Source organism: Dendropsophus ebraccatus, chromosome 14, assembly GCF_027789765.1.
Source record: "Dendropsophus ebraccatus isolate aDenEbr1 chromosome 14, aDenEbr1.pat, whole genome shotgun sequence".
NCBI classification, from domain to species: domain Eukaryota; kingdom Metazoa; phylum Chordata; class Amphibia; order Anura; family Hylidae; genus Dendropsophus; species Dendropsophus ebraccatus.
In genome coordinates this window covers 42,970,671-42,986,642 of record NC_091467.1, presented here as the reverse complement: position 1 = coordinate 42,986,642, position 15,972 = coordinate 42,970,671, and the positions used below count along the sequence as shown (strand labels likewise).

The following is a 15,972-nucleotide window of genomic DNA, read 5'->3' as shown; positions in this document are numbered from 1 at the left end:
TACTATGGGGCAGAGCATGGAGCATTTTTATGGGGCAGAGCAGGGGGCATTTCTATGGGGACAGAGCAGGGGGCATTACTATGGGGCAGAGCAGGGGGCATTTCTATGGGACAGAGCAGGGGACATTACTATGGGGGCAGAGCAGGGGACATTACTATGGGGAAGAGCAGGGGACATTACTATGGGGACATGGCAGGGGGCATTACTATGGGGACAGAGGGCATTTTTACTATATGGAGGGCACAGCATGGTGTAACGCCTGGAGTAGTGGATCCACTGGACCGTCACCAGCGATGGCACTAACCTCACCAGGGAGCGGAGTCTAAGGGGCCGCTGGTTTTCACCAGAGCCCGCCGCAAGGCGGGATGGACTTGCTGCGGCAGGCGACCCCCAGGTTGCTACCCCTGGCTTGGTTGCTAGCGACGACAGGCGAGGCGTGGCAGGAGCAGTAGGCAGGAGATGGTGCTGGCAGAGGTCTGTAGACGTAACCGCAGGTGACAGGCTGAACACAGGAGCAATGGAGTGACAGGGGAGCAGGAACCAGGAACAAGGACTAGGGACCAGGTAGCAGATAGGAATCAGGAACAACAGGGGGCTGGGCCATGGGAAGCATGTAGAGGCTCCAACACAAGGGACAGGGCACGCTGGGATTTATAGGGAGCGATTGGGTGCAACTACCAATTAGGAGCGCACTGCCCCTTTAAATCTGAGACAGCCGGCGCGCACGCGCCCTAGGAGGCGGGGACGCGCGCGCCGGCCGGCACAGTGAGAGACAGGAGCGGAGGAGAGGTGAGGAGCCCCCAGGGGCCGAACTAGCAGCAGCGCCGGGTCCCTGCACAAGGACCCCGGCGGCTGCATGGGGCAGGAGAAGGTCGCGGCGGCGGCCCGGAACACGGGACGCCGCCGCGGCCGTGACAGTACCCCCCCCCTTTGGCCTCCCCCTCTTTCTTGCCTGCAGATGGAGGCATCAGGCAAGTCCAGCTTAGGGGCATGTAATTGCAGCCAAGGGAGTCCCAGGAGGATGGTGGAAGAAGAATGGGGCAGGACGTAAAAGGAGATCTTTTCCAGATGTGAAGTGCCCACCTGGAGGACTAGAGGTGCGGTCTGGTAGTGCACATGGTCGGTAAGAATCTCGCCCGTGACCGAGGAGATAGTCAGGGGTCTGGCTAGTGGGGTCACGGGTAGCCGCCATCTCTGGACCAATGTAGCTGCAATAAAATTGCCTGCTGACCCAGAATCGAGAAAGGCAGTAGTCTGGAGAGTTTGTCCTGAGGGTGTCTGGATGGAAACTGGCACAGACAAACTTGGAGAGGTGGCATTCACACTTAGGGAGACCTCTCCCACCGGACCTAGGTGCTGGCGTTTCCTGGACGCTTGAGGACGTTGGGGACATCTCAGCCGAAAGTGATCCGAACTACCGCAGTAGAGGCAGAGATTCAGCTCCAGACGACGAATTCTTTCATCATGCGTCAGGTGAGCCCGTACCACCTGCATAGGAATCTCAGGAGTCGACTGGGACACCGGAACGTCAGGATTCTGGAAGACCGGCGCCAGCTGGTGATGGCGACGGGACAGGCTTAGTCGCCGTTCATGCCAGACCTCCTCCTCTCTCTCAGAAAAACGAGTATCGACCCTGGTGGCCAGTAGGATGAGTTCGTTCAGGGAGGTAGGTAGGTCTCGGGCGAAAGCACGTCTCTCACCCGACTGGACAGGCCCTTCTTGAAGGTGGCTATTAGAGCGGCCTCATTCCAGTCTAATTCTGCCGCCAGGGTGCGGAACTGGATAGCGTAGTCACCAACAGAGGAGCTCTCTTGAGAGAGGTTGAGGAGAGCAGTTTCAGCTGAAAAAGCACGGGCAGGTTCCTCAAAGACGGAGCGAAACTCGACTAGGAAGGTTCGGAGATTGGCAGCAGCAGGGTCATCTCGGTCCCACAGCGGCGTGGCCCAGGCCAGAGCTCTACCCTCCAATATTCTGATGATGAAAGCCACTTTAGAGCGCTCGGTGGCAAACTGACTGCTTAGAAGTTCAATATGCATGGTGCACTGAGTCAGGAATCCTCTGCACAACTTGGAGTCACCAGAGTATTTGCTTGGGAGAGCCAGTCGAAGTGTAGAAAAAGTAGCAGGAGGTGGTGTGCGCTGGGCTGTAGTATGCTGCTGTAAGGCGGCAGTGAGTTGCTGGATCTGCTGCGACTGTTTCTGGATTTGTTGCGCCTGTAGGGCGACCACTCGGGCTACTTTGCGGATATCAGGCACCTCGCCGGGATCCATGGTTGGAGCCTACTGTAACGCCTGGAGTAGTGGATCCACTGGACCGTCACCAGCGATGGCACTAACCTCACCAGGGAGCGGAGTCTAAGGGGCCGCTGGGCGGGATGGACTTGCTGCGGCAGGCGACCCCCAGGTTGCTACCCCTGGCTTGGTTGCTAGCGACGGCAGGCGAGGCGTGGCAGGAGCAGTAGGCAGGAGATGGTGCTGGCAGAGGTCTGTAGACGTAACCGCAGGTGACAGGCTGAACACAGGAGCAATGGAGTGACAGGGGAGCAGGAACCAGGAACAAGGACTAGGGACCAAGTAGCGGATAGGTATCAGGAACAAGGACTTGGGACCAGGTAGCAGATAGGAATCAGGAACAACAGGGGGCTGGGCCAAACGCTATGGGAAGCATGTAGAGGCTCCAACACAAGGGACAGGGCACACTGGGATTTATAGGGAGTGATTGGGTGCAACTACCAATTAGGAGCGCACTGCCCCTTTAAATCTGAGACAGCCGGCGTGCGCGCGTCCTAGGAGGCGGGGACGCACGCGCCGGCCGGCACAGTGAGAGACAGGAGCGGAGGAGAGGTGAGGCGCCCCCAGGGGCCGAACTAGCAGCAGCGCCGGGTCCCTGCACAAGGACCCCGGCGGCTGCATGGGGCAGGAGGAGGTCGCGGCGGCGGCCCAGAACGCGGGACGCCGCCGCGGCCGTGACACATGGGGACATTATTACTATATGGGGGGCACAGCACGGGACCCACAAACCTCCTTACTTTACTGCACATGACACCAAACAGCAGAGTTACTACTGTATGAAAGCCTATGGGTGGGAAAAAGGAAAGGAAGTTGCTGGAAATGTGCGGAGCCTAAGATGTTTGTCTGACAGGTTCTGAAGAGATGAATTGTAGCTTGAAGAAATCATCATGGAGGTCTGGGCAAGATGGAAAGGAAACGGAGAGCGATCGCCTCAGATCAAAGAAGACTTCACCTGTGAGTTACTGAATTACATTTTTTTTCCGGTATTTTGTCAAGTGCTGGGTTCTCACATTGTGTTATTAACACAATGTAAGAACACACACTAATAGTTAGCCCTCCCTGCTCCTGTCTCTAGGCCTGGCATCTTCCTCTGCACTGCAGCCTCTAGTGACCATCACGTGCATAACAGAGGAGGATGCTGAGCCATACAGCCAGGAGTGAGGAGGGGTCTGTGCTAAGTCGCCTACAGTAAGCTGCCATATGTATACATTGCGATATAGTTTAATTTTAATTATAATTTTTTTTTTTGGGGGGGGGGGGTTGGAGTGGGGGCCTCCAACAAAATTGTCGCCGGGGGCCTCCACCAACCTTAATCCGGCCCTGGTTGAGCGGGAGGGCAAAAAGCCGGGACCCCATGCAGCAAGCAAGAGCAAGGGCGGGTAATGTATGCGCCAGCAGCGTATGGGTTAAGGGGGCGGGTGATTTACATACTCACAGCGGTCTGAAAGATCCAAAGTATGTATTTACATAGGAACTGACAGGGCCTTGGATCGTATTGGATCAAACTGCAAAACTCGCAGCGAGATTTCCGCTGCAATCTGTTGTGTGTGAAGCTGACCTTGGGAAGATTTATGCTTTGGTAAAATAATAGGAAATGGCTAGCCAGACATTTAGTTCCATTGGTGGTCACCAGTCAGTCAGTGGATCACAACCGTCTGGCCACTACTAGTGTATGACCAGGTTGTACTCCTGAATCATATGATGAATTATACTTCAGTGCCCTGGTGTGGAGACAGTGTGTGTGGATCTGGCGGACTGGCCTGCCACAGAAGCTGCCCTGAGCTCGGTGGGACCTGTGGACCTTTTGGTGAACAATGCGGGAGTTGCAGAAGAGCAGTCCTTCCTTCAGATTACACAGAATTCATTTGACAGGTATGGTGTACAATTACATTATCTCTTTGAGGGTCATGATGGTTAATATATATATATATATATATATATATATATATATTTGTCCCACAGTGATCCCTCTTCACTGGATCTGAACAGAAGTTGAGAGAGCAGGGGCTTATTTAATAATGCATTGTTCTTTCTCAGGGTCACCTGTATTATACTAGCCTCTCTTTTCTTGCTAGGTGTTTTGCCATTAATACAAGAGCAGTAATCCCTGTATCACAGGTAAGACACAGGGCCATGGAACTTAATATTACTACTTATATGTATGGATGACAAGGAAATAACCATATTGTGTACCCCAACAGATTGTGGTTCGTCAGATGATTGAGCGTGGGGTGTCCGGATCTATTGTCAATGTCTCCAGCCAAGCATCTCAATCGGCAGTGAAGAATCTAACTGTCTACGGTAAGCACTGCGGTATAACCTAGGCATGAATGTACAGTGGTAACTTGGTTTAAGAGCGTTTGGCTTAAGAGCTCACAGTTTTTCAAAATTGTGACTTGGTTTAAGAGCATTGCTTTGGTTTAAGAGCTCCTTGTACTAGGTGGGAGCTTGTGTGGAGAAGGGGCATGGTCTGCATAGCGTGGTCTACAGTCCTGACCCAGGAAGTCTCCCTCACCTTCCAAATCATAGCAGATCCGCTTAAGGCTGGGGCTTACATCAGGGGACAGGACTGTGGAGGTAATCTCTTCATAGCTGTAACCCCTCTCTCCCCGGACAGAGAGTGCTGCATGTATGTGCCCACATCTGCCCTGCTCATTCCTTCATGCTCCTTGCAGTCTCTGTCAGCCCTTGTGTTTCCCACCCTCTCCATTACTGTACAGTAACTTATAATATCACATATTCTGTTGTTTCTGAATGTTTGTTTCATTTGTTTCACATGTTATTCAGAATAATAAATCATTATTTTTGTGGTGTGGAACCAATTGTCTGCATTTCTATGATTTCTTAAGGGAAAATTTGCTTTGGTTTAAGAGTGGATTCAGATTACAAGCACCATCCCGGAATGAATTATGCTCGTAATACATGGCACCGCTGTAAATTTATTCATGGATTATTTATCCAAGAGGAAGGTTTTAACCCTGTTCTGAGCACATGAAGCCACCTTCCAGGTCTTAGTGGTTCAGGAAGTGAGATGATTGTTAACTACCCCCCAAGGATTTCAGTGGCCATGTTCCCACCTCACCTTGACACATGACAGCCAAACATAGCTTTGGCGGTTTTAGCCACCGTATATAACAGATAATTTTCCCTCATGTCTTCCATGCCAAACCCCACCTGTGATGCCATATCAGTGGTTTCCAGATAAAACATTTCAGTTCTAAAACTAGAATTTTTTTTAAACCTTAAAAAAATATTGTTAGGTCTTCTTGACTCTAGTATATGGTACTGAAGACCTTGTTAGATTGTATAAAATAGTTATCCCCAGAAGTGTGAATTTCTTTACTAAAACCACTTAAAGAGGTTGTCCAAACAAAATTGACTTGTCCTCTATCTACAGCATAGGGAACAAGTAAGAGATCACAGGGGGTCCAACCTCCGTACCCCCCGACGATCTCTGCATCGGGCCCCCCCCAGCTTCTTTGTTTTAAATACAGCCATGGTTATGGCTCGATACCCATGGCTCTATTCATTCCTATGCAAACCTGAGGCCCAATACGGAGATCAGGACCCCCTGTGATCCCTCACTTGTTCCCTATCCTGTGGACAGGGCACACGTTAATTTTGCCCGGACAACCTCTTTAATTCCTACTTATGCTAATACCTAAGGTCATTTCTGTGGTCTTTTCCACATTAAACAGGTTGTCCAGAAGGAGACACAAAGACGTATTTGGCTGTTCCCTAATTAACACATCAAGAAGGAGTTGTTGCAATTAAATGGAGCTGTGTGTGAATGTAATGGTGATTTATGTAAGCAATTGCAGTATTATGCTGCGTTTACACGAAACGATAATTGGCCCGATCGTATGATTAACGATGTCGGAGTAAAGTTTTTTTTTTTTTCATAACGATCAGCGTTTAGACGGAACGATACATCGTACGGAAAATTAGTTTTGTGATCGTTTAAGCCTATCTCACACATTGGTTAAATCGGTGAACGACTGTTTACACGGAACGATCTGCGTTTTTTTGGCGAACGACGATTTGAGAACATGTTGTAAGACCAAAATGAACGATTTCTCGTTCATGGGTTGATCGTTCGCTGCGTTTACACGTACGATTATCGTTCGAATTCGATCGTTATCATGCAAATTCGCACGATAATCGTTACGTGTAAACGCACCATTAAGAATGAAAAGATACATTTATTGGGGAAAATTGTACAGTTAAAAGAAAGCTGTAGTACTCTGTTGGGCCACTTCTAGTTCTGATACAAGATGTGATTCGCCCTCTGTATGACATGACATCCTGTGGCACATTTTTAGTTGCTGAAGTAGGTGTCTCAGCTGGCCCCATATATGTTCGATTGGTAATAAATCTAGTGACTGGATGGGACATGAAGTAGTTTAATCTAGCAGAGACTTTCCTGGGAAACCCTTGCTGTGTGGTCGAGCATTATCTTGCTGAAAAATACTAGTTGGAAGCCCTGACATTAGAGGCTACACACGTGGCCGCAGGATGTCCGGCACATATCACTGAGCTGTTAGTGTCCCTGTATCACTACTAGGGGTGACCATCATCATGTGATCATACTAGAAGTTTGGGCAGTGGGTCGCTTCACAGCAAAGCCAATCGTTGTCAGAACCTCAATTCATGACAAAGATGATATGGTTCCAGTGTGCAGCAGTCCATGTTTTCTTATTCATGATACTACTACAAACGAAGATGACTTTGGCTGTCAATAGTAGGACATGGAGATGTAGGACTTAGGATATAAAGGTAAGCCAAATACCGTAGGCTGCACATGGATCCATTCCGTTCTTTAGTAGAAAACACATTTTGAAAGCTAACAAGCTTTCATAATCAATTATTAAATACAGTAGGGCTTTATATATGCTTGACAAACCAGTAGAAAATTTTGTAAGCTGAAATTTCCCCCGTCGTCTCCACGACAGCACACCTGAAATTGCCTCCTCCTGATCAGGGACAGGAAAAAAACGGGAGAGGATAAACCCCACCCATTTCTCCAATCACAAGTGTTTTTCCTGTCCCGTTCAGGAGCAGGAATCCAAGAGGTGCCGGGAGTCAACAGGTTCCTGGATTTATTTTATTCCTCAGCTTACTGGTGGCGGGGATCGGGCCAGGCGTGGGAGTCCTTTGGTTTCACCAGGCTGTTTCACCACTTCTTCCGTGAGCTGATCTCCGGCATTATCATCCCCTGTAATCTGACTTCGAGTGGACACACAGGGGATCTCCCAGTGATGTGCAGCCTTCCTGTGTTCACCTCATCCTCTCTGTAGGCTGCAGTGTGCGGTGGGGGATGTCACTTTCTGGCCCTGATTCGATGATGAAGAATGCCAGCAACGCGGGTCTGTGCTCTGATCCCCAGCATTATACGTGCCTTCTCGGAGTATAGCATCATCCCGACAGGCCACGATTTGCAGTGGGCGTTGTTTCCCTTCACTGAGCACAAATGCCCCTAACACTGAGACCCGGCATAAAGGCACCAGATTAAAAAAAATCAGCCTGTGCATTACTGGAGGTCCAGCCTGAGCAGCAAACAGCTTAAGGCAAGTGTTCCACCAGCAGAATCGGCAGAATGAGTGCTCTTGCCAAATAAACCCCTGACAGTGATGCAGCGTTTGAGACTGTGAGAATGGCCTCAGCATGCCTTTATACTGGTAAACCCTTGGAAGTGGTCCTCATACCTTCTCTTCCTATTTCCTTAGGGAGACAAGCCTAAAACTAAAAAGTATGTGGTGCTAGAATGGACTTAGCTTTTGTGCAGTAGCTATGCAGCTTTGGTTGTTAAGTCAATCTCCAAGTCTTATGCAAGATATAAAGCTAAAGTGTAATGAGATTCGTGCCACCTTGTCGTCCAATCCTACACCAGTGACTTCTGAACCATCAACTGCCCCTAAGAAAAGATGTGTTAAGCCTGTTATTTCCATTTCTGATGATGATGGGAATTATGATATTAATAATCCTCCATCTGATGTTAATGAAGTGGTTGAAGACCGTACTTGGACTTGTTTAGTCCAGAAGATACCCAAAAACATATCAAAGCCATTCGAGCTACTCTTGATATAACAGAAGAAGAAGAACACAAGTCTATTCAGAACGAAATTTTGGGGGTTCAGCTTCACGCTGTGCTATTTTCTTTCTGGTTCGTTAAAATATCCATTCTATTAATAAATCAGAATGAGAAAAAACGAGAAAGCTCAGGCCTTACCCCTTTGATGAGAAGGTTAGCTTAGACAGGGTCTCTGTTTCTAAAATATATATACCAGTAGCCAAAACTGCAAAGCGTACTTCTTTTCCATTTGAAGACGCAACCAACTCCAGGACCCAATGGACTGTAAAGCAGAAAGCTTCTTAAAAGAGACTTGGGAAGTAGTCACAACAATGCTTAGACTTAATATTGCCTCCTACATGTGTGGCCGAACTCTTAATGTGTGGCTTGATCAACTGGAAATCCATCTCCAGAACAAAACTCCTAGGGATCACATCCTAGAGTCTTTTCCCCTTCTTGAACAGGCTACAAATTTTTTGGCTTCGGCTGAAGCAGTTAAAATGTCACCTTGGACCTTAGTTTTTTTTATTCAGAACATTGATGCAGCATATAACAAAGCTCACAGCTGATGTATACCATTAAACTCGGACGCCCAGACACGTCTTCTCCGCGGACGTTTTGGAGACTTCCTCATGCGCATTTGAGTATTATTCGCCCTGTATCTATAGAGCGAGTTGGAGATGGTCGGATAGTCGGAGTTGGACCACAATGACAGCTACCTGGTGAGAAAGCATTGTTCCTCCATAACTAATATATTGGATACAGTTGTTAAACTGGACTTGGTGGAGTCTGGTAGTGTGGAGGGTGCATGAAGCTAATTCAGTGCGGACTTTGTGCTGTTTTGTGAACCTCCGGCCTCAGCCTTAAAGTGCGGGGCCAACGGTAGTGCGGTGGGCGGGGCTAAGTGGTGCTAATGCTGTGAGGCCCTGCCCACTTAACACAATCTGCAGTTGATAAAAGATTACTTTTTACTTGAACAAGCACCATGACGTATGATATAAAATAAGGTATGAAAACTGCTAAACTTACCCTTTACACCTGTAAGGGGGGGACAGTGTCACTTTAACTAATACCACCAGACACGTCCCTTGGCTGTAATCCTGGTCAGGTGATATGGCATCAATAAAACAAACTGTGTTCCCTTCCCCTTCATGGTCAGTTTGTCTTCAGGCCAGGCTTCTGATAAGAAAAAAGGATTCCTGAAAGCTAAAAAGTTGAAACTGAAAAATCCTTACTAAGAAAAAAAAAAGGCACTCTTCTTCTTAGCCGTCAAGATTCCACCTCAAAAATCTACTTAAAGGTTAAGAAGAAGTTTGCTTCCTGGTGCGGCTCTACATTTCCACTAGCCTTTCCAGAAATCCCTTTCATATTTGACTTTTAACATGATGGTCTAGATTTGGGACTAGCCCCAATTACCCTTAAAGGAGTTATCCAGTGCTACAAAAACATGGCCACTTTCTTCCAGAGACAGCCCCACTCTTGTCTCCAGTAGGCTTGATTGAACAGCGGAAAAAGCTAGGTTCGATCGAACTCGAACCTAGCTGGACCTTCCGCATTTGATTGCTGATGCCTTCCCGATCTGTACAGAAGGAGGAGACATCCAGGGGACCGCCTGGAATTCCAGGCAGTACCCGGCTGTCTCCTCTTTCCCCACGGACCGGGAAGGCATCAGGAATCAAATGCGGAAGATCCAGCTAGGTTTTAAGTTTGATCAAACCTAGCTTTTTCCGTTGTTCAATCAAGCCTAGTCTCCAGCTTGGGCAGGGTTTTGCTGCTCAGTTCTATTGAAGTGAATGGAGCTTAATTGCAAACCGCACCTGAACTGGAGACAAGAGTCATGTTGTCTCTGAAAGAAAATGGCCATGTTTTTGTAGCACTGGATAACACCTTTAAGGTGCAAGCGTCCACCCTAAGAGCTTTCTATGATGCTAAACTATGTGATAATAGGTGGGTATTTAGGTTTCTTAAAGCTGCAGAGCATATCAGGCCTAGAATTAGGAACCTACACAACCCCCCCCCCCCCATGGAATTTTAATGTAGTTCTTTCTGATCTTTCAGTTGTTCCCTTTAAGCCTAATAATTCCACCTCTCTAAAATACCTTATACTTAAAAATATCTTTTTAGCCACTATTATAGAGTTAGTGAACTCCAAGCACTAAATATTCAAGAACCATTCCTTAGAATTTTTGATGACAGACTTGTTTTCAAGTTACACCCAAATTTTTTACCTTAAATTGTAACTTTCTTTCACAGGTCTCAGGACATTGTAGTCCCCTTTGTCCTAACCCTAAAAACAAGGAGAGGTCTTTACAACCTACATGTGAGGCAAGCGGTTTTGCAATATATTGAATCCACCTGCTCATGTAGAACAGACAAAAAATTTCTTTGTTCAGTTTGCAGGAGTATACTGGAGTTTTATCTCGATGGATTAGGTTAGCCATTACTGAAGCCTAATCTGTTATGGGTCAGACACCTCCAGCTGTCCTCAAAGCTCACTCGACCCATGCGGTCTCTACTTTGTGGGTGGAGAGAGCTTGAGCTTCTGTGGAGCAGATTTGCAAGGCAGTTACTTACATACTTTTTCAAAACACCATAGACTTGATGTGTCTTCTGCTTTGTCTTTATTCTTGGTTTAGATTATTCCAATATACTGGAATTTTACTTTCACTTTTCTTTTCTTCTTTGTGTTTTGTTATAACACACTGATGAATGGAGGAAGGGGTGGGGTTTTAACCGCTTTTGTGTTTTTCCTGTCCCTGATCAGGAGTAGGCAATTTCCAGTGTGCTGTTGTGGAGACTTCCTAGAAAGTGAATTATCGGTGAGTATAATTCACCGTTTTAATTTCCTGGAGTCCGTAGGCAGCACGTGAATGGGTTAATTGAGTTATCAACTGACCAGATAGGTTTTATCTAGCAGTGTAGGAGAACAATAAACCAATTGATCTACCAATATCAGGACTCATTATAACTGCCAGGAAAAAGGTCCCCAAATTGTAATTTATACCGCAGTATTAGGCTATGTTCACACTATGTATGTGTGCGGCTGTATTTTTTATGCGGCTGGAAATGTGCGGCTGAAACTACGGCCGTGGGAAAAAATAGACATGCGGCTGAAAACATACGGTCATTTACTTGGAAATGTGGTTCAACTAAAAATAACAAATAAAATCTTTAGAAAGTGATGCAAACACCTCTGGATGCATCTGGGAAAGCAGGGAAACTGTTTACATGAATCGCTATTACCGGGGTTTGCGATCCTCTGCAGTAATGCCGATGCCTCTCATGGTTAATATATTTAATTAATAAAACACATTTTCGTTGTAATAAAGTCCCTTTCATTGTTCAATAATTAAATTTAAACAATCCATCATTGTGCAATTAAATATACTGTTAAAATAAATATATATATAAATAAATGTATATTTATATATATATTTATTTTTTGACAGTATATTTAATTGCACAATGATGGATTCGTTTAAATTAAATATTGAACAACGAAACAGATTTTATTACAACGAAAATGTGTTTTATTAATTAAATATTAATTAGTACAGGAAGCTCCAGTAAGCCGTTAATTCATATTGCCGGCAATAGAGCATTCTGTACTAATCAACACTTTACTTTAATGAAAACATCAAATGTTTCTTCTAATTATGTTATCACAATAGCATTATTAGAAGAAATATTTAGAATTATATGTGCGCTCAGCTGATTGGCTGATCGGCTCAGCGCACATATAATTAGCGGGTCCGCAGCACAGTGACTTCATTGTGCTGCGGACCAGCGAAGAGGACACATCGGGGTGAGTATACAGCTCTCTCCACCCCCTCCCCTGCACTGCACCCCTCCCAGTGTTTCTCCCTTTTTGTTTTTCAGATATCGGTATCCTGTGGATTACGTCGGATTCTGTGGACTACGTCGATGACCAGCGGTTGTTTGGTGTTTTTTTTTTTTATAAAATGGTCAATGAGGGGTGTGGAGGTGTTTTTATTTGAATAAAAAAAATTTTTCACTTGTGTGTTGTCTTTATTTCTTTACTTTATAGACTTAGTAGTGGAAGCCGTTTAATAGACGGAATCCATTACTAAGTCGGGGCCTAGTGTTAGCCGGTATAAAATGGCTAACACTAACCCCCCCATTATTACCCCAGTACCCAATGCCACCAGGGGTACTGGGAAGAGCCGGGTGCCAGTGGTCCCGGAGCGTCAAAATTGGCGCTCCTGGACCGGGCGGCAGCAGGCTGGTAATATTTAGGCTGGGGAGGGCCTAAACCAATGGCTCTTCCCACCCTGGTATTACCAGGCTGCTGTCGTTTGGTTTTTAACCCGGCTGGTTATACAAATAGGGGGGACCCTATGTGTGTTTTTTTAAAATAAATAAATAATAAAAAAAAAAAACGCATAGGGTCCCCCCTATTTTTATAACCAGCCGGGTTAAAAACCAAGCGACAGCAGCCTGGTAACACCAGGGTGGGAAGAGCCATTGTTTTAGGCCCTCCCCAGCCTAAATCTTACCAGCCTGCTGCCGCCCGGTCCAGGAGCACCAATTTTGATGCTCCGGGACCACTGGCACCCGGCTCTTCCCAGTACCCCTGGTGGCATTGGGTACTGGGGTAATAATGGGGGGTTAGTGTTAGCCATTTTATACTGGCTAACACTAGGCCCCGACTTAGTAATGGATTCCGTCTATTAGACGGCTTCCACTACTAAGTCTATAAAGTAAAGAAATAAAGACAACACACAAGTGAAATTTTTTTTTAATTCAAATAAAAACACCCCTACACCCCTCATTGACCATTTTATTAAAAAAAACACCAAACAACCGCTGGTCATCGACTTAATCCACAGGATACCGATATCTGAAAAACAAAAAGGGAGAAACACAAAAAAAACACACAAACAGGAGCACAACACCCATCATTGTGAGCGGTGTTGTGCACCTTACAGTATGCAGCATCTTTACAGATCGCTGCTTACAGTCTGGCCCCCAAGGGGTTAAGGGAGGATGTATTGCATCCCCCTTAACCCCTTGGGGGCCAGACTGATGTCAGACTGCACCCATCCCAGCAAGGAAGGGGTTAAGTGACCCCCCTTCCTTACTGGGAGGGGTGCAGTGCTGGGGAGGGGGTGGGGAGAGCTCTATACTCACCCAATGTTGCCTCTTCGCTGGTCCGCAGAACAATGAAGTCACTGTACTGCGGACCGGCTCTTTATATGTGCGCTCAGCCGATCAGCCAATCAGCTGAGCGCACATATAATTCTAAATGTTTCTTCTAATAATGCTATTGTGATAACATAATTAGAAGAAACATTTGATGTTTTAATTAAAGTAAAGTGATGATTAGTACAGAATGCTCTATTGCCGGCAATATGAATTAACGGCTTACTGGAGCTTCCTGTACTAATTAATATTTAATTAATAAAACACATTTTCGCTGTAATAAAATCAGTTTCGTTGTTCAATAATTTAATTTAAACAAATCCATCATTGTGCAATTAAATATACTGTAAAAAAATAAATATATATTGTAGCAGGTTGAATGGGTTAATCTGGCAAGGCAGGTATATTCCTCTTCGGCTACTAAGAGGTTAACCTGGAGGCTGATCTCCCCACAGGTGCAGGTGGATTAAAACCCTAGCTAGTATGATGGGAGTGGAACTTGGAAGCAGCTTGGTGTGGACACTGCTTTGCTGCTGATACTGGAGCTATATACCAGGAGAGACTTCTAACCTACAGATGGGTGAGAGATAACCCGATATCTGCTGTGACTGTACTCCAGGAGACTGTACAGGACTGTATGATTTCTGTGAACTTTTATTTATGCAATTTTGAAAGACTTGTTTCTGCTGAAGAAAGCTGTATTTTGTTTCTGGAGTCTCTATGCTTGGAAATAAAGCTGCTGACACGTCTGGGTGACAAGAAACCTGCGTTTAGAGTGTATCTTTACCTGAGCTCACACCCCAAGCTGCTACAATATATATACATTTATTTATATATATATATTTATTTTAACAGTATATTTAATTGCACAATGATGGATTTGTTAGAATTAAATTATTGAACAACGAAAGGGACTTTATTACAAAGAAAATGTGTTTTATTAATTTAATATATTAACTATTAGAGGCATCGGCATTCGGCATCATTGCCGGCTATTCTTGAAGTACTCCGTACGGACCGCCTGTCAATCCACGGCCGTGAATTTGCACATTTCCAGCCGCAAACAATGGTCTTGTTCATTTTTTACGATCCGTTTACGATAGGGCCGTAGATTCATACATAGTGTGCACTGTGCAGCCGTATATCGTATACTTTCTAGCGTACGCATGAACCGGAAAAATCCGGCCGATGATTTACCGCCCGCAATACAGCTGCACAGATACATAGTGTGAACCTAGCCTTAGTTTATTGGCAGAGATACTTCCGCTGTCTATGGACTTCAGGAAATGAAAATTTCAGTTAAATTTTCCACTTTCTGTCATCCTATGACAGCACATGAATGAGAATATACAATAGTAAGAAAAAAAAACAGTGAGGGATTACAGTTTGGCAGCTCCTTGTATCAGTCTTTTGCTAAAGACTGGCCCCTCAGAAGACAGACTGTTGAGACTATAATGCTTGATAATAGTGGATGATACATTCCAGCCTTGCATTAAATAGGAGGTTTATGGCCTGGAAACGCGTTGTGATGATGCCCTGCTATATATTGTTTTAAAGTGTCACTGTGGTTATAACTTTCAAAATCTAAATCAACAGTATATGTGATATAAAGCAAGATTGTTATATAAATTCATTATTTTTTTTGTTATGCTGTAAAAAAAGCTATACTTACCAGAAATCCAGGTCCAGTCTCCTGAAGGCAGATTTTCTGACTTGTGCTGGTTGAAAAAAAAACCCAGACTAAACACAGGAATTCCAGACATTACAGAAAGTCATGGCTCAATATGTCTGTCAATCACATGCCTGCCTTCTCGCTGTGAGTTCTCAGATGACCTGGGACACAGAGGGCTTCCTGTTTTCTGACTATTTTCTGAGAAAAAAAGAGTCAGAAAACAAGAAGTGCCATGTTTTCCATGATAACTAAAAAAAATTATGAATGTTAATTGCAAACTTGCTTTATATCACTTTTACTGTTGATTTAGATTTTGAAAGTTATAACGACTGGGACTCTTTAATCATTTTTATTACCATTGGAGGAGTTGCGCCTGTCTTACCCTGGACATTGAGGAGTGGAGATCTGGAGTTTCCTTCCATGTTTTGTGGAGAGTTGTGCCTCAGACTTGCACAAACCACATCAGGTGAGGGAGGCTGCCAGTCATTACTCTGCTGGTTTCACATTAATGTTTTGGGCCCTAAGAAGTCCTAAGCGTCAGATATGACAGGATCTGCATGAGTGCATGATGAGCAAAAGTTGGCCCAGATTTAATAATCTGTCTGAAACAAAAATCAGACACCAATCACAGCTCATTTTGAGAAATGAAAGCTAAGTTGCCATTGGTTTCTAACTGTTAAGACAAAATGTGTCCCAATTTTTTATTTTTTTTTGGCTGACTTCATGTTGACAAATAAAAGGCTATTGTGTTTAGACTTGTGCCTGTGTTCACCAAA

At 45.4% G+C, this 15,972-nt stretch overlaps 1 protein-coding gene across 1 annotated transcript in view; it reads left to right on the top strand.

Moving 5' to 3' along the window:
• Positions 1–15,972, top strand: part of LOC138772123 (L-xylulose reductase-like) — a 31,148-nt gene that overhangs the window by 3,504 nt on the left and 11,672 nt on the right. The window contains exons 3-5 of the mRNA XM_069952278.1: positions 4,009–4,163; positions 4,367–4,409; positions 4,493–4,592. Of these exons, the coding sequence (XP_069808379.1) occupies positions 4,009–4,163; positions 4,367–4,409; positions 4,493–4,592 (298 nt within the window). The remainder of the gene's footprint in view (positions 1–4,008; positions 4,164–4,366; positions 4,410–4,492; positions 4,593–15,972) is intronic.